This window comes from Nuphar pumila, chromosome 16 (assembly GCF_984573655.1).
Source record: "Nuphar pumila chromosome 16, dmNupPumi1.hap1.1, whole genome shotgun sequence".
Lineage (NCBI taxonomy): Eukaryota > Viridiplantae > Streptophyta > Magnoliopsida > Nymphaeales > Nymphaeaceae > Nuphar > Nuphar pumila.
In genome coordinates, this window is record NC_143264.1 from 67,458,366 (window position 1) to 67,477,447 (window position 19,082).

Sequence of the window (19,082 nt, forward strand, 5' to 3'; positions counted from 1 at the left end):
TGATATTTTCAGAACATGCTAAAAAAAATTCATCACACATGGACTGTACAAATTCAGCTATATAATAAAGAGGGTCGACAGGACTATATATATATATATTCAGCATGTATGGCCAATAAAAAGAAAACCGACAATCTAAGATTTCATGCATATTTTTAGATGCGATTTAATAAAACCAATGAACCTAAATACATGTGCCTTCTTGCATGAACAAAAATCTAAACATGTACAAAAACATATACATATTCCGTGGCATGAACAATAAAAATGGCTAAATCTGATTATTTGCATCCATATGTATATTTTGCTATGCATAAGCCATGAAATAAAAAATCGACTTGCCTAATTTGGATGAAAATTCATCAAATCTGAACCTGAATTATCATATACATGTTCAGATACATGAATTCAAGAAATCGACTGGTATAATTCAAAATTTCGATGCATAATGGAAATCATCCTTCTTAAAAGAATAAATCTGCATATATATATATATATATATATATATATATATATATATATATTTGACATTATGTATATATATATAAAATTAGATTTCATTTTTCTTCTAATATGTATACATAAAATCAGATTTATACCTATTTCTTCCCATAAGAACTTAGAGAAAAACTCGTACCTTTGATCGAAAGCGGAAAAAGATCAGAAAAATCGATGAATGAGAAAAAGTTTGTTTTCTTCTTCTTCTCCTTCCTTTCTTTTTTCTTTCTCTTTTCTTTGCTTCTTTTCTTTTCTTTTCTTCTCTACTCACACAATTTTTGGTTTTCCCTTTTTTTTCTATCTCACTCTCTCTCTCTCTCTAGAGAGAGGGAGAGACCAACCCCTTATATATTGGTTTTTCATATTTTATTTTACTTTTTTTTTATTTCATTTATCTTAATCTAGAAGGGGTGACGTCCTCTCTAGATGGCCTTAGCGAGTAGAGTTCTACTTAATATAGAACTCTACCTATTCTAGATAATTTTAATTAATTAAAAGTTATTTAATTGTTTTATTTATTAATTTAATATTCTAAAGAATATTCCAGAGGGTGTGACCCCCTCTAGAAGACTCCATGGACTCATCCAATTTAAATTTGAAGTTGATTTTAAAGTTTTAAATTGATCATGGATGGATTTCAGATGAAGATCTAGATTTAAGATCCAAATTCATATCCAAATCCATATGGATCCTACTTGTACAAGATCCTAGTCAATATAGATCGTGGACTGGGTCCAAATCCATATTAACTTGGATCAAATAGAGTAGATTCAGTCTGATTCAAACCAGAAAAATTAAAAAATAGAGGCAAGTCATTTTTGAAAAATGTAATTTTTGAGCCAACCGTAATCAAATTTTGGAAAAACAAGCTGCTAATGCAATCAGTATTCCAAGGCAGATCTAACGATGTTCATACCTGAATTTAACTCAATTTTCGCTTGAATTTAAAGGTTAAAAATGAAAAATCTCTCAAATCATAATTAACTCAACTAGGTCTTGTTAGTGGCCTCTGGGCCACGCCCAGACCCAACTGACATCACCTATAAATTAATATATTTTTTCATGATTTTATCAATTTAATGAAATATATAATTTAAAAATCGTATTTATTAATTTTCAAAATCATAAAAAATACGCGATATTACACAAATAGTCCCTATAAAAACAAAAAGAAGAAAAAAAAACAAAATAAAGTAAAAGTACTAATGTGCCCCTAATGGGCACAACCTGTTACAAGATGACTAAAAATACCCCTAATGGGTATTTACCTATTACATCATTATATATATATATATATATATATATATACAACTTAACACCCTCCACCACAAGAGTTTATCTATCATCAGACAATAAGTGAAAGATGGAAATAAGGTGAAACTCTTGGGGTCCATTCTGGCTTAAAAAAATGGTTAGTTATGGATCAGATACTAATAGGATAATTTAATTCCACTCTTAGTGAGGATATTTTGTCCCTTGTGTAGGCCTGCTTTTAATGTGTTCTAGGAACTGAAAAATTTCTTTGGACAAGAATCTCAATCTAGCATGATGCACATTGCACCTCAGATGAGCACTCTGAGAAGTCAAAAGTATTTCTGAATTGCAAGGATTAAACTAGTAGGCAAATAGCTTGTTTTGCTAAAGCAACTTGTTAGTGATGTTGACAAATTTGAGAGATACAAGTGCTTCGTTATAAGTCTGAACTGCTAGCAGTCTGTAGACTCTGTACTCATACCATATATATTAAGCTTTGAGGCAATGTTCCTATAAATGAATTCTAGTGGGTCTTCCTTTTTTAACAATAGGAATATCTATGATGTGTTGTTTGATATTAATAGCAAATATAGGTCTAATCATGGCGGTGGACATGGTAGAGGATAGAACAATCAAGGACAAGGATAAGGGAGAAGTGGCTGTGGATATTCGTGTTAAAATTATAATCTCATAGATAATCTCATATGTAAATACCCCATCATATGTAATCTTTATTTTCAGTTTAGTTACAATAGGATAGGATAGTTAGTTTTCAACTTTAGTTTCTTTTTATATTTTTTTTGGTCAAAAAGCAAAGTCTAAAAGAGACGTTAGACACTCCAACGGCTCTATTTAGAGCTGTTGGAGAGTCCAACCTCTCTCCCTAGCTCTCACTTTATATGTATAATATGGGGTAATACCCCATTGTATTTTATCTTTTTGGCTGTGGGTTTTATCCCACATGAATGAAATTTGTTCTTCACTTTTCCTTTTGTGATTTCTCTCGAGTGTTTTGTGTGTGAACCCTAGTGGTTCTTGAGTGCTTGCTTTGTGTGTGAACCTTTATGGTTCTTGAGAGAGTTTATTCGTGAAAAAGCATTTGAAGTTTGGTTGTGGATTCCATTTTCTTACATGGTATCAAAGTCGTTGGTTTGATCGATCACGTTCTTTCGGTACATTGGGAAGCATGCCATTGGAGTTTTTTTTTTTTAAGAAGGCTATTTTTCTTTGAGGTTGTGATTGTGTGGAGGCTAGAAGGCTTGAAGGAATACTTGTACTCGCCATTTGTGGTAGAATATTCTTTTCTCTACCTTCTTTTGTCAATTCTTTCTTCTTCTTCTCATATTGTAAAATGGATGATAATGATAATGTCACCATTAAGCCCATCAAGCTCAATGATTCTAATTATGTTACATGGGCTTCAATCATGAAGCATTTAATATAGGGAAAAGGCTTATAGGGATTGGTAGATGGTACCGATGTGAAGCCTACTCTAATCCTCACTAAAGATGAAGGGGAAAGAGAAATACCTCTCACGGAGGTAGAAAGAATCAAGGCCATCTCCACTTACGAAAAAAAGTGGAAGGAATGGAGGATGAGTCATGCCAAGATCATGACTTGGCTTATTACCAGTGTCGACATATAGAAATGCTCAAGTCTTGCAAAATTTGAGCATGCAAATGATGCATGGGACTATCTTAAGAGAATGTACTCTCTTAAGGACATCGCACATGTGTGCAATTTACAAATTAAAGTTAGAAATATGGTTCAAGGTGACAAGAGCATCAGAGAGTACTACAATGACTTGTCGAAACTATGGAAATAGTTAGCTCTTCTTGAACCAAAGTGGCATTGTCCACAAGATATTGAACCCCGCCAAAACCAAATCAATGCAGAGCATTTTTTCCAATTTATTAGTGGATTAAGATCAGAATTTGAATCCAGTAAGTCTATTCTTCTTCATCGGGGAAAAGTGCCTTTAATTGAAGACATGATAGAGGAATTAAGTATGAAAGAAAATAGACTCAAAAGTAGAATCTCCAAAAGTGATGATGACTCAGTTCTAGCCATCTCAAAACCAGGAAACTATGGTAGAACCTACAAACCCCTTAACTATGGAAGGGAAAATGATGAAAAACAAGAAAATGATTTTGAGAGAAGAAAAATCATTTGTTACTATTGCCGTGAACCTGGACATGTGAAAACTTACTGTCCAAAATTGAAGAAACCTTATGAGAAAAAGGTTGCCTCCTTCGGACCACCACAAGAATTAAGCGAACCTTCCATTGGAAGTATGTCTTTTGCACAATTGGTGGAAGCACTTAGACCTATACTCAAGAGAGCATCCTCATCTACGGGAGTTGCAGTCTCTTCAGTCAACACCTCAGATCCAGGTAAACCTCTGGCTTCTTGACTCAGGTGCTTTCTTTCATATGACTCTAAATGCTGAAATATTATTGAAATGTCATAACTCAAACGGGTCTAAAGTTTTTACTGCAGATGGAACACCACTAGAAATTGAGGCAATAAGGAATTTTGAAAAAATTTCTCAAAACTCAAAAGAATTTTATATTCCACAAATTAGGTATATTCTCAAACTAAACCTCAATCTCTTGTCGGTTTCTCAGTTATCTAACCATGGATATAACGTTTCCTTCTCCTCTCGTGGTTGTCGAGTGCAGGATCACCAGTCAGGGAAGCTGTTTGGGGAAGGCCATAAAGAAGGAGGCCTATGTTGCATGAATTTTTTGGAAATTTTCAAGAATATGTTTAGAAAATAGACTTGGATCTACGGCACAGGAGACTTGGTCACCCAAGCATATCCAAGATTCATTTCCTTCCAAATATGGAAAACTTTTGTAATTCTTAGACATTTAAATGTGAAAAATGTATTCTTGAAAAAATGAAGAGATTACCCTTTCAAGAAAGAAATTTTGTCGCTTCTAGGCCTCTTGAGTTAATACTTTCAGATGTATGGGGTCCTGCACTTGTCTTATCAGAAGGAGGTTTTTCATGCTATGTCATTTTTATAGATGATTTTACAAGGCATACTTGGATTTATTTTCTCAAACATAAATCCAAAGTATTTTTACATTTCCAAATATTTCATAGACTGATTAAAAATCAATTTAAGAACGATATCTCCATCTTTGGCACCGATTCAGGGGGAGAGTATCTGTCAAAAGAATTTAATGATTATTTGAATTTACATGGTATTTTACATCAAAGATTATGCCATATACCCCACAACAAAATGGTTTAGCAGAAAGAAAACATAGGCATATTATAGAAACAATAAGAACTTTACTCATTACACATCAAGTGCCAAACTTTTTTTGGGCTGAGTCTACCCTAACCGCAGTATATCTCATTAATAGAATGCCATCATCTTTGTTAAACAATATTTCACCTGTTGAAAACCTTTTCAAACAAACTCCAGATTATTCAAGGCAAAGGGTATTTGGCTGCAAATGTTTTGTTTTCTTCAACAAAAATGACAAACTCTCACCCCGTGCCATTCAATGTGCATTTCTTGATTATGCTAGCAACCAAAAAAGTTATAGATGCCTTGATCTTAAAACTAGAAAGCTATATGTATCGCAGAATGTATCTTTTTTAGAAAATGAAAGTTTTTTTGAAATTAAATACTAGAGAAATTGATGAATATTTTTTTTATTGGACTTAGTTCTAGAGATTAATAAAGAAAAAAATTGATCGAGAAGATCAAAATGATATAATAAGTATTGAATCCCATCCAGATTGCATTTAAATATTTAATACTTCAGACGAGGTAATCTAGAGCAACCTTGTGCTCTAAAAAAATATACTAAAATTCAGGATTATACCGAAACAAGAAGATCATCGAGGGTGTCAAAAGTGCCCGAAAAGTTTGTATCCTATGAGTCTTTTTCGCCAAAGTATCAAGCATATATTGCCTTATTACATTCCTATATAGAACCTTCTAATTATGATATTGTAAAAGAACACTCAGAATGGGTTGAAGCCATGACAATAGAATTGAGTGCCTTAAAAAAGGCAAATACGTGGACTATTCAAGGTATTCCACAAGGAAATAAACCCATAGGATGTCGTTGTGTATATAAGGTTAAAACCAAGAGTGACGACACTCTTGAACGATTTAAAGCTCGATTAGTTGCCAAAGGCTATTCCCAAGAATATGGAATAGACTATAAAGAAACTTTTGCTCTTGTTGTTCGTATAACAACAGTCAGAACCTTAATTGCCTTAACTTTCATCAAGAGGTGGTCCATATTTCAGATGAATGTAAAAAATGCATTTCTAAATGGAAGTCTAGCTGAAGAGGTCTATATGGAACCATTACCTGGCATTAAGATTCCTCAAGAAAAAGTTTTTCGCTTACATAAGGCTTTGTATGGACTTAAACACGCCCCAAAGGCTTGGTATGATAAATTCAGTCAAGTTATGCTTGATTTTGATTTTCAATTTTGTCTTACTGACACAACATTGTTTATTAAGAAATCTAACGCAGGTATTATTATTCTTCTGCTCTATGTGGACGACATGATCATCACAGGAAGTGATAAACATGGATGGGACGTAACTCAAAAAGCTAGGGTATGACTTGACAGTTAGCATATATAGATGTCACAAATGATTCATCTCCCTCTTCTAGGTCTCTCAAAACTTAGAATGCTAAATCATGGCGAGCTTAGCAGAAATGCCTTTGATTTTGGTGCATTTTGAGACACTTCGATTTTCCTCCTTGCACTCCAAGTCTCCAACAACTGTTTCCTCATATGCATCACATTTGATTGCAAGTATTGAGCATAAAAATTCTTCAACTCATCCTAAGCTTCTTGAGAAGGTTCACAACTTGTGGGAGGATATCTTTTAACATAGTTGAGTTCAATAACCCGTCTCGAGACAGCCATTCATCATAAGCTGAGTTGCACTTGTTTTCTGCATCAATTTCTTTTCAATGACATGTTCTGGAGGAGCTCTCATTGTTCCATCCATATGACCTGCAAGTTTCATATGCTTGAGATAGGGTAGCACCACCCATCCAAATGAGGTAATTGGATGAAGTGAATTTAATGTTGATGCCTTGAGGGAATATGAACATTACAGGATGCAGATTCAGAATACAGCAGATCCAAATAGTAAATCTGTAGTATGCCCCATTCTTTTTTCTTTTTGTTGTAAGCAATAGATTAATGTCAATGCGAGCCACTGCTGCAAGCAGTACCTTCATTTGATCTGAGTGATGACAGCAATCCCAAGAGATGATGTTAGTAGCTGACATCAGCCAATCTCTAATGACTGGGCTTCTGAGGCTTTAGAAAGATGATTTTGTGTAATAAGCGGCAGGAAATCTTGAGCGGAATGCTAATAAACAGGAAAGAAGAAATAACAAGATTTATGAATGAAAAATAGAGAGAAGAATGACCTGATCATAGAAGGTTGATGCACAAGATGTAAAGAAGGGTGAGGAATAGAGGGAAGAAAGGAGGAGGAAAAGATAATGGAAGACGCAGAAAGATTAAAGGAGAGGAGAAAGGAGCCTTGTTGCCTGATCTAGGCAATCTGATCCTTGAGATCAGTGCAAGATGAACTTTTTTTTTCTAGCTCTAATGCTATAAAAATCTGAACAAATGCACCTGCATAAACATAGAAAGGAGGAGGAAGACACCCTGTTTGACCCTCGGTGTTCTTTCTTAGGTCAAAGGTCTGCACCTATAACTCTTATTAATATGCGAGTTAATAGGGCTGAATACCAATAAAACAAAATATTGCAATAAATTACAACATTGCCCTGGCTGTTGTCCCCAGTTACGTCTTAATAATAGCACTAATTCACATATACCACCACTGATGTGAACCTAACTTGAATACCATAACTGCCCTTGTTGCATGTGATGGCCTTCATCTAACAAAAACAACAATAAATTTTGATAAAGTGCAGGTGAATTTCATGTAATTGTAATACATTCACAGTTTGTGGTTGCATCCAATGGTTTGATATTATGATCATTAATTTCTATCCAGTTTGGAGTTCATCTAGATCATGAATTGTTATTGAAAGTCTGTATGACATAGATAATCTTTTTCCCTTTTTCCCCTAATAGCTCTTAGAGCGTCAACCTATAAGTGGGACACCATGAAAATAACCAAATCATATATGTGATATCCATATTGTTCTGAAATTGCTGAAGGGGATAGAAAGACACCTCAAAAGAGAGTGCATTGACTTTTTGATTTAAAATAAAAGGAAAAAAGTTTCATAATGGGACCAGGTTTATAAGCCTATTTTTTATTTGATTGACGGAAATTTAAGAGTAAAGCCTTGGTAATTAGGCAGCACGAGGTTTTTCATGAGTCGGATATCTATTAGCAAGACTGACGGTCAAGACATAGTATGCTCTATTGCAGTGAAATATGTACAAATTTGATTTATCGGATGATTGTTTAAAGAAAAAAGGAAAAAGATCATTTTATCTTGAGAAAAAGGAGAAAAGATCTTTATAATGATTTGATTTTCATCCTTATCCTTTGAAATTTTGAAAGAAAAAAGAGAAGGAACCATCTAAACTTTCACAGACTAAGATGAATCTTATCTATTTGTCATCAATGTTTCGTTTTGCTTAGTTGGAAACCCTTTCAAAGTCCAGAGCTAGGGATATCAATAAAATTGCACCTGGTTCCTTCGATTTGGTTATCTTTGGACATGAACTGTCATGCGAATTTCCTATTTACACTAGGTGGTAAAGCTACCCCAAACCCTTTCCCATCCTTGCAAGCTCATACAAGTGGAGCAGAGAGGATTCAGACACCACCTCTCCCATTGATCTAGGTCTAACCACTCCACTCCACTTGTATGGAGTTCCAAAAGTATGAACTTGTCCAGCCTGAATATTTTTGTTATTTTTCTGATAATGTTATGCATAAACTGCTTTCCTTTTTTTTTAACCTTTCAAAACATTCCCAGAAGGTTGTACTGTGGTAGCCCTTGTCTAGTTGCAGTAGCTCAAACTCTGGCTTATGTTATCTGCCTGCTTTTGTTATTTTTGGAGTACCATTATGGTTGCATCTTTATAAACTGTTAATAGCATGAGTTTAGTTTTGCTTTTCATAATTTGATTCTGTGGGAATTTTGATTAAAAATTCATTATTCCTTTAATTAAGTATTGTTAAATTTGAGTGCTGCAAATCTCCAGGAAGATATGCTTAGTTGTACTTAAACTTCATGGCTTTGGCAGGTCCATTGCTTTTGTGTTCAAGTCTCTGAACCGAGTACTTCTGTGTATTTATTGGCTTGTGATTACATGTTCATCTATTGTGCGCTTCTATAAGATTTCAAAGAACAGTATGATCGAGAGGATTTTGCTTCGAAAATACTACCATCTTGTGGCTGTCTTAATGTTTGTACCAGCTCTCTTGTTGGAGGTGATGTTTTGAATTTTGTTTTTTCTTTTTCTGTTAATTTATTTTGTAAGAGGATGACTTAATAAATCAGCTTTATAGAATATACATTTTATTTATTCACTTTGTTCATCTTTGCAGCCAGAGTTTCTAGACCTGTCATTTGGTGCAGCATTAGCAGTTTTCTTGATTGTAGAAATAATCAGAGTAAGTTAATTAAGACATCTCTTTTATTTGATCATTCATGTTAATATAAATATTTGCTTGGTCTTCTGCAGTCTTGTAAACTAGCATTGCCAAATATATGAATGATTTCTGATAATTTTTCACAAGTTTAACTTGGTTTTAATAACGTGGATCTATAGTAGTTATTTAACTGATGGATTTGAAGCTGAATAAGCCAACAGATGCATCCTGGGTATTTATCAAAGCTTTGGAATTGAATCTTTTAAGACTATTTGGGAAATTTATTCTTGCATGTAATTCATTTTGTAAGGTTTGGAGAATATGGCCCTTTGGAGACCTTGTACATAAGTTCATGAATGCCTTTACGGATCATCGTGACTCAGAGATTCTAATTGTAAGGTATATCAGTACATTTTGCTTCCCTATATTGCCCAGGTGTCCTGAGAGTAGTATTCTATTATGATATGACCTTGTATTTTCTTTCAGCCACTTTTCTCTATTACTTGGGTGTGCTCTCCCCAAATGGCTGTCTTCTGGATTCAACAATCGCCCTCTTGCCCCGTTTGCAGGAATATTAAGTCTTGGAATTGGAGATACTATGGTCAGTAACAGTTATGATGCAAAGCAAATACAAGTCATTATGTTCCATGATGAAAATGCTTTACTTGAAATACTGAAGCTTGGATCGGCTCAGCCATCTCAAAACTTCACTAGATTTTTGGTTGCCTGAAGGAAATTCCATTTTCAAGCTAGTGTAGCGAAGTCTACTAATGGATAACAAATAGCAGCACATAATCTTTTTTTTTTTAAATATACACCGTTGGATGAAGAAGGTTCATCCTCCCTCTCCATCTCCACCTAAATTTCCTGTAGCATCTTTGCTAAGAGTTGAGTGTGTGGCAGTTGAATATTTTGTAGACTGCAATTGGCTACTTAATTTATTATTTATAAGATATCAGATTTTATGGACATTTTCTCATTAAAAAGAAATTCTTGTACTTCATGCTACTGAAAGGTACTTGGTTCTCTCTCTCTATATATAATATATGTTTGTAAGTATGTATATAACATTTGCTACCCTCGTGGGTAAGGAGCCCCCTAGCGAAAACTTTCATTTTCTTTTACTTTATATTTATTTATTTATTTTTTGCATATCTAACACTCTAGATGTGATCTACAGGTTTAGTTTAGTAGAAACAGTTCCTTGGATCATGTTTTGCAATGTGTATGTCGGATTTTCTGAGGGTTGAAAAAATCAATGGTGTACAATGTGCTGAAATTTTTACCCTCAAAAAATCATATTTTTATGTTGAAAAAATTCAATCCAAGGTCTGATTCCTACTAATTTGACCATGCTGAACACATCCATGGGGTCAGATTTGGTCAAAACAAACTTCCCCCAAGGGAGTTCTAACTAAAGGGTTCCGGTAATCTCTGCATATATATATATATATATATATATAAAATTTTACCCTCCCTCTTTTCTATTTGTTCTCACTGATATGAAGTAATAGAATTTAGTATTTAAGCATGCATTGTGAAATTTGATATTTTTACCAAGTTCTGAATGAATCTTTTTCAGAGTACTCCTTTACAAGGATTTGATATTTTTACCAAGTTCTGAATGATCTTTTTTAGAGTACTCCTTTATAAGGATTTGAAAGCTTGATTCTAGCCGTATTCTTTTACTCAGGCATCAATGGTAGGACATAAATATGGGGTTCTCCGATGGAGTAAATCTGGAAGTATGTAGAACTTTTCACAGCAATATATTTCAATTAGATTCAGTAATTTGGATCAGTACCCTTCCTACAGTGATTGACACATGCATATGTTGTTCTAGAGAAAACTATTGAGGGGACTGCAGCTGGTATCACGTCCGTTCTGCTTGCCTGCTCTGTTCTGCTTCCGCTTATGGCCTCAACGGGTTATGTGCTGTCTCAGGTCTCTCTCCCCCGCTCTCTCTCTCTCTCACACACACACACACATACACTGTCATCTGTGTGTGTAGAAAACTTCCTAGTGTTAAAAGATTTCAGTCATTGAATGCAAGATACACAAGGGTGAAAATGTTGGTGTAATATTGTACATATCCCACTTTCTCATGCATGTGTATGTGCCGGAGTTTCTCTATAAAATCCACAAGTAATATGCAAATATTGTGAGAAATTTTCATGTGAGAAAAGAACTTGGGGGCAATGTAAGATATTGCTTCTTGTCTGTCATTCTTCCTTATCAATTCTTTATTCCTTGTCCTCCCACCTACAATTTGAATGTCTTGCAACACACACAGAGACACACACATCATATATGTATACACATGCACACACCGCTTGATATCTTGCTACATGCGAAATTGTTCTACAAATAAGATAAAATGCTCCCTATGTTTCTTTTGAATGACAGTGTCTATTATCTGAAAAAGAATGGAAATTTTTGCTCTGGATGTATTGCCAAAAGAATTCTGTACATCATTTTGCTGCTTGGATCTACCTTCTAACCTATGTGTGTGACTAATGCTTTTATTGTGAATTTGTGCAGCATTGGTTTTCTCTAATAATAGCAGTCACCTTGAGCGGTTTATTGGAAGCCTATACTGCACAACTTGATAATGCTTTCATTCCACTTGTATTCTTCAGTCTCCTTTGTGTGTAACTGGAATCCTCCATTCATCATATATCTGTAGGGGGTCGACGCTTGTAGCCACCCCATCAATTTTCTATTTTTTATGAATATTTGCGTCTATTTTTGCTGTATACATGTATATTTTTTGACACAAAAAAAATTGCATTGTAAATATAAGAAGCCGAGTAATTAGGTTCTGTTTACTGGGATAACACCACAGTAATCAGTTTTCTTGTAATTGCAAAATCTCACTTGTGAGGGTTATTTCTTTTTACCTGTTGCGTTGTGTCTTTCCTTACGGGCATTGAGAAGTGAAGACAGCATAAATCTTAAGGGTTCAAGCGGGTTGGGTCCAGCACCCAGGCACCCTTCAGCAAAGAAGCTCGGACTCAGACGATGTTTAGGAGGTGGGAAGCATGCATACAATGCAAGTCCGACCACTACCCCGAAAAGAGGCTCCATGTTTATGTAAAATGGTGGTCCCTGGGTGGTTTTGTGTGTTTCTGCAGAAACTCTGGTTTAGAAGGAAGTAAATTGCATTAGTATCTCAGTTTGAATTCATACATACACGCTTCATGTTTCGAGAAATATTTACCATCCCCGCAGAAGCGCGGAATCTTTGTCTAAAAAAATGTGTTGGAACAACGACATATATATTAAGCCTTTTTCAAATCTCTCAAAATGGAGTCTGTTCGTATAAACTAAGGCATGTTTTCATTGCTTAGCTATTTTGTTATATTCATGGCTCAGGGCTATGACTCAATTGCGGCCGCCTTATATGGTTGCATGGTGGGGCTGCACATAATCCGCAATTGGCTTGGGTTGGGGCGAGCCAAGCTGAAAATAATCAGGCTTTTAGAATCCTAAATTCAGATCCTGCCTAGTTGGGTTCAGGCCCTTTGAGTTTGAACTCACGTTTGGTCTGGGCCAGGCTACATGTCTACCCATGTTTTGGGTTATATTATCTTCGAAAAATGATCTTACTGTATGGTAAATTTGATGCATTTTCAAAAATGCCTCACAAATTTTGAAATCCACCGATGTTCAATTTTGTAGGTTCTCAAAAGTTTTAGGACCTTTTAACGCTTAACATGTGTGAACCTCATGAATTTTGCATCTTAAATACACAAATAACTCATAAAACTTTAGAAAAACCTATGTTTTCAAATTTATATCTCAATCATTCCACATCAAAAAAGTCACATTTTCATACCCGTTGGAAAACTGAGACAGATTTCAAACTTTTTTGTTTTGAGTCAGAACTGAAAACCCCTCTAGGGCTCTCGTTTCTGAGATCCAAAAGCAGAATAGAAAACTGTTTTGCAAACTATTACAACAAAACAGTCTGTATTTCAAAAATTGTTTCTCTCCAACTTTCATTAGATCAATGTGATCTTTGGAAAGTTAATGTCTTAATCTTTTTTTGTTATTTTTTTATTTTTTCGGATTCCTAGCAAAGGTGGCCGAAAAATAGAAATAGAATCATCAGGATAGGTGCAGTTGTGCCTGTTCATCTTCTCAAGGTTGTATTTCAGTACCTGTCCATCATTTTTTAGTAAATTAAATATCGTTTGAATGACATTTTCGTTTAGAATCCTTGTTATTTTTTATATTTTTTTAAATTCCTTCATTTTTTGGGTAAAAAATCAATGGCATGATTAAGATGTTATTTTTTGGCAACCTGTGTTCGGAATCCGAGGAAACAGAAAAAATAATAGATGAATATCAAGACGTTATTTTCACCACCACCAAGATCACATCGGGGAGTGACATTTTGTAGAACATAGACTGCTGTAACAATAACAATTTTCTTGGTTTTGGATCTCAGAAATGATAACCCTAAGGGGGTTTTCAGTTCTAACTAAAAACATGAAAGTTTGAGATTTGTGTCTCAGCTTTCCAACGGTTATGAAAATATGGGCTTTTGATGTCAAATGGTTGAGATATAAATTTGAGAACATAGGTTGTTCTATAAATTTATGAGAAAATTCATGTATTTGGGATGCAGAATTTAGTAAGGTTTGCACAGGCTAAAGGTAAAAGGTCCTAAAAAAGTCAAGAACCTATGACATTAAATATCGGGCAAATTTCAAAATTCGTAAGGCATTTATAGAAACACGTCAAATTTACCATACAGTACAATAGTTTTTCGTATTATCTTACCAGGAAAGCATGAGAAGCTCTCATTTACATTGATAAATGATTTAACGGACTTTTCAAAATTCTTATAGAAAAAATTTAGTTAAAAAATGTTGGATGCACTTTAGAGCAAAGCTTCATATATATATATATATATATATATATATATATATATATATATATATAAAGTGGTAGTTGTGCAACCCTTAGGTGCGCAGCTACCGGTGGAACCATATTAGCCATCCATCGTGGCTTTGATGGATGACCAATGCAAAAATGCAGAAATAATGGCTAAAAAGTGATTTTTTCAGCTTTTTAGGTTTTAGTGTCCCAGTTTCGCTGGGACCTTTAGTGGCATTCAAAAGCGTTGGTAAACTGCTTTTTAAAAAAGGGCGTCAGTGTCTTTTAAGGTAAAAAGTCTTAAAAAAGTCAGGAACTTAATAAATTAAACATTAGGTGGATTTCAAAATTTGCGGGGCATTTGGAGAAACACGTCAAATTTTATTGTATAGTACAATCATTTTTCATATTATCTTACCAGTCAAGCGTGAGAAGCTCTCATTTAAATAGATAAATGATTTAAGGGCCTTTTCAATTTTTTTTTATAAAACAAAATTTAGTTAAGAAATGTTGGATGCACTTTAGAGCAAAGTTTCTTATATATATATATATATATATATATATATATCATACTAGCCGTCCATCATGGCCTTGATGGATGGCCTGTGAAAAATATGCAAAAACAACTCGCTAAAAAGTGAGTTTTTTCTGCTTTTTAGGCTTTAGAGTCCTAGTTCCGCTGAGACCTTTAGTGGAGCTCAAAACCGTCGTTAAAATGCTTTTTAAAAAAGGGCATCAGCATCCTTTAAGTCTTTTACCGATGCTTTTGAGCGCGGCTAAAGGTCCCAACAGAACCGAGACCTTTAGTGGCGCTCTAAAAATGCTGCTAAAGCCTAAAAAAAGAAGGGTAAATGATATTTTTCAGCATTTTTTCATGTTTTTTGCAGTGGTTGTCCATTAAGGCCGCGATGGATGACAAATATGATTGTGCTGGTAGTTGTTGCGCAGCAACCACTCTCTCTCCCTATATATATATGTATAGTAGAGTGCCTACCCTGATCTGTGCTTATTGCTGCCTATAGAGATTTTGAAGGGTTCTTTTTAATGTTTTTCTAGAATCTGACCGTACGTGTTCTATGTGTTTGATTTTATAGGACTCTTGCATCATTCGATTCTGATCGCAATAGGTTTTTATAAGGTTTGAAAGTCAACATTGTAACTGTTTTCTAATATCATAAATACTCAAGGCTTAAAAAATCATTTCTCTCTCTCTCTCTCTCTCTCTCTCTCTCTCTATATATATATATATATATGACTTGAAACGAGCAATATCTTATTGATCTTATTCTTTTAGGTGAATCTAACCTTATAGATATGATCCACAGATATCTTTGGTGGGGATTGAATTTTGAATCACTGGAATCCTGTACATGCACAAGTTTTGCTGGTGATTCAAAATTCAAGGGCCATAAATGCATCAATTTTTTATTTCTTAAAAAAGGTATTTTTTAGTAAAAAAAATATGATCCAACGGACAATCTCTAACAAAATGACTATGCCAAACACATTTGCAAGGTCGGATCAAGTCAAAACAACCTGCACCTAAGAATTTCAACACATTCATACCATATGCACATCTGCACCAAAGACATATAAGGGGAATCTACAACCAATGACCAACAGATGACTCTCCTTATCCAATGCTTGAGCATCACATCGATCAAACCTCATATATTTGTTATTTATAATTTATTTACTAAAAAATATGCATGTTGTACACGAAGACTTTATGATATATATGCATGTTTTTTTAAACTTGAAAAAATCTATGGTTGACAATGCATTTAAAAATTTACAATATAAAGTATTGTGGGCCGTTGATTTTTAGCATTGGTTGGATGAACCTCTCTCTCTCTCTCTCTCTCTCTCTCTCTCTATATATATATATATATATATATATATATATATATAGTCGCTGGTGTTTTCGGATTAATCGGAAGCTGTGAATGTGTTTATCATAGTTTAATTAGTAGCCAATTTTTTCATATATCAAATGTGAAAACATGCATATTTATCATAGATGAAAGGTGAAAGACTAATATAGCACTAAAATTTGATCAAACATCCGCCAAGCTGCACAATGTTTAGCTGTGATGCAATTGGGGTGAATCCAATCGAGTTTGAACTCAGTTTTTTCTGGAGTTAGAGAGATTACTTCGCTGCATCAGTAACTTGGCTAAGCTTGAGTTCATGTTGACCATGAAACTGGTTTTGGTCAATGACGGCAGGATCTATAGTAAAATTGTATTTAAACTCTGCAATATATGGCCTTCTACGAAATAACTAAAAGCGCCTGATCTCAACGAGTTAGTAAGCATGCCCAATATTCACATACACTTGTGGCCCTTTAGCATTTCAAAACCCCATAATAATTGTTCACCCCTTTGTCCCCGGTTGGACCCCACTCGTGGTTTACCTTTAGGGGGCAATTAAGTGACCCAGTGTTAGATTGTAGGATTTGCAGGATCAAGAGTTGAATGGTAGACGAGGCCGTTTCGCAAGAGGGTCTATGGACAAAATAAGTAACCCGTCTGGCATTAAGAAGCCAAAGATTGAACTCCCTAGTGTTGTGCCTTTTCCTATTTCATGAATTAATGACTCTAAGTAATTTGTTGAACCAAGTAAAGCACTTTAGAATTCAGGATGCACATATTCCAATTGTAATAAGTAACCAAAGATCAAACCCTTATTTCTTGAATGAATGAAATAAATATATGTATAAGCAAGTTATTTTTTGAAAGACAAGATTCATTTTTTAATGAACGAAACAAATGAATATATGTATGTGATCTTCTTATAAAATATATTTGTGTCTAACAGTATAATTAGATATGTGATTTTCTTATAAAATATGCAATTTTTATTGAGTTATTTGAAAAGTAACGATTAAAAAAAACTCATATAAGTTATATTAGAGCGTTTCGTGATGACCACAATAATAAATGTGCAAATATATATTTAAGTGAGAGTTATAGAAAGTAAAAAGATAGTGTGCATGGTTTTCAATAACTTTGGTATAAAATATGTGATTTTACTAGAGTATTTGCGAAGTTACGAACATAAAGAGGTTCACAAAACTTGTTTTTTGCGTGCTTCATGTAGACCACAAAAAAATAGGTGTAAACGTACATTTAAGTGATGGTTAAAGAAAAGAGAAAAAATGTTCGCACGCATTCATGTGACTCTGGTATAAATTATGTGATTTTATTAAGGTATTTGAGATTTTACTATTACAAAAAAATATACATAAATAACATAATTTTTGTGCGCATCTTGATGACTACAAAAAATTATGTGCGAATATACAATTAAGTTAGGTTTTACTTTAGCCGACAGACAGAATGATATATTGTGTGAACTTCATGACATTCACTTATGCAAAATGTAAAAGATGTTGAATGTAGAAAAGAGGAGAGGGATTAATTCAAAGGAGAAAACAGTTTTAGGGACCACTCCTTTTGAAGTATTTTTTGACAATGGTGATGTGGAATAGTAGTCCCATATTGAAGAATCTCAAGAAGGTTGTGAGCTTTATAACCTACAAAAAGATTCTAACACTTGTTCCAAAGAACAAGGGAATGAGATGGCTACCACACACATGCCCGCCCGCATATGGGACTGTGCCGGCTCGAGCTTGGGTAATTGACCCTTTAGAACCATGTTTAATGTTTCTCGCTTTTTATTTTACTGTTTTTCCTTGGATTAAATAAAGGGGAAGAGTCATGCCTTTTCGGAACTGGTGACCCTTTGCAGAGTCACACCTGTTCAAAACTGGTAACTCTTTACAAGAAGTCATGTCTATTCAAAATGGGTGACTCATCAAGGGTCATGTCCTTTCGAACAGATCTCTCTCATGTCTATAAAATGTGGTTAGAGGGGTTCAACCAGGAGAGACGATTCTGCAGTTCCCTCACCTTCTCTCTCTTGCTTTCCTAAAATCGAGAGTTCTGCAGTTGTAGTTCCTAAGGTTGTTTTTGAAGGGCGATCTACCATCGGAGTGCACCGATCCAGATCGTTGTGGCTATTGTATCCTAGGAGAAGGACGTTAGGTCATTTTTGCACCGTATGTGGGGGCGAATCTTCTCTAAGGGGAGTATTTTTATACTCCTTAGCATATAACAAAATATTGACATGTTGTATTTGATGTTGTTATTCTGTTCTATGCATTTATTTATTCTGTTCTCTTTTTGGATTGTGGTATAGTATGAAAATCGACATGTCTGCTCCCTGTTTTCGTTTTGATCGACTGGTAATTATGTTTGTTATGTTAATACCTATTCGAATTTATATCATGATGTTAATTATGAAATAATGTGATCTGAAATATGATCTAACAGTCTTAGAGAAGATTCTAAGCATGTCAATTGCATCAGGTTTTATACCGAAAGTAGACATGTCTGGTATGCCTGAAAAATTTGCTGGTCAAAATTTCAAGCGCTTGCAACAACGCATGAAAATCTGGTTCACGACTATAGGTCTGTTATCTGTTTTAGAACTTGAATGCTCTTCGGTTTCTGAGACTGACCCTGATCCTGCTGCAATTAATACGGCTATAGAGTGGAAAGAGAAGGACAATATATATCATGTTTGCATTTTGTTGGCTCTGTCCAACACTTTGTTCGATGTATATTATTCCTCGTTTACCACTGCTAAAGCCTTATGGGATCAACTTGACAAAAAGTACAATATCGAAGACCAAGGTCTTGAAAAGTACTCGGTTGCCAAGTTTTTGAAATATCAGATGATAGAGGGCAAGTCGGTCACTGAACAGGCACACGAGTTTCTACTATTGCTTCATAGTTTGGTTAAGGTTGATATGAAACTTACTGAGAAGTTTCAAGTCATGACCATCATGAAAA

General features: G+C 34.6%; 1 protein-coding gene across 4 annotated transcripts in view; it reads left to right on the plus strand.

Moving 5' to 3' along the window:
* LOC149813410 (phosphatidate cytidylyltransferase family protein) overlaps positions 1 to 12,196 on the plus strand; it is a 31,352-nt gene extending 19,156 nt beyond the window's left edge. For 2 of the 4 annotated variants that reach the window (XM_089991770.1, XM_089991773.1), the window contains 7 exons: positions 8,991 to 9,177; positions 9,295 to 9,360; positions 9,650 to 9,738; positions 9,826 to 9,940; positions 11,033 to 11,084; positions 11,183 to 11,283; positions 11,881 to 12,196. In XM_089991770.1, coding sequence (XP_089847896.1) covers positions 8,991 to 9,177; positions 9,295 to 9,360; positions 9,650 to 9,738; positions 9,826 to 9,940; positions 11,033 to 11,084; positions 11,183 to 11,283; positions 11,881 to 11,994 — 724 coding nt within the window. In that variant the 3' untranslated portion in view covers positions 11,995 to 12,196. The remainder of the gene's footprint in view (positions 1 to 8,990; positions 9,178 to 9,294; positions 9,361 to 9,649; positions 9,739 to 9,825; positions 9,941 to 11,032; positions 11,085 to 11,182; positions 11,284 to 11,880) is intronic. The other 2 variants (XM_089991771.1, XM_089991772.1) reach the window with 2 other exon arrangements.
* The last annotated feature ends 6,886 nt before the right edge of the window (positions 12,197 to 19,082 follow it).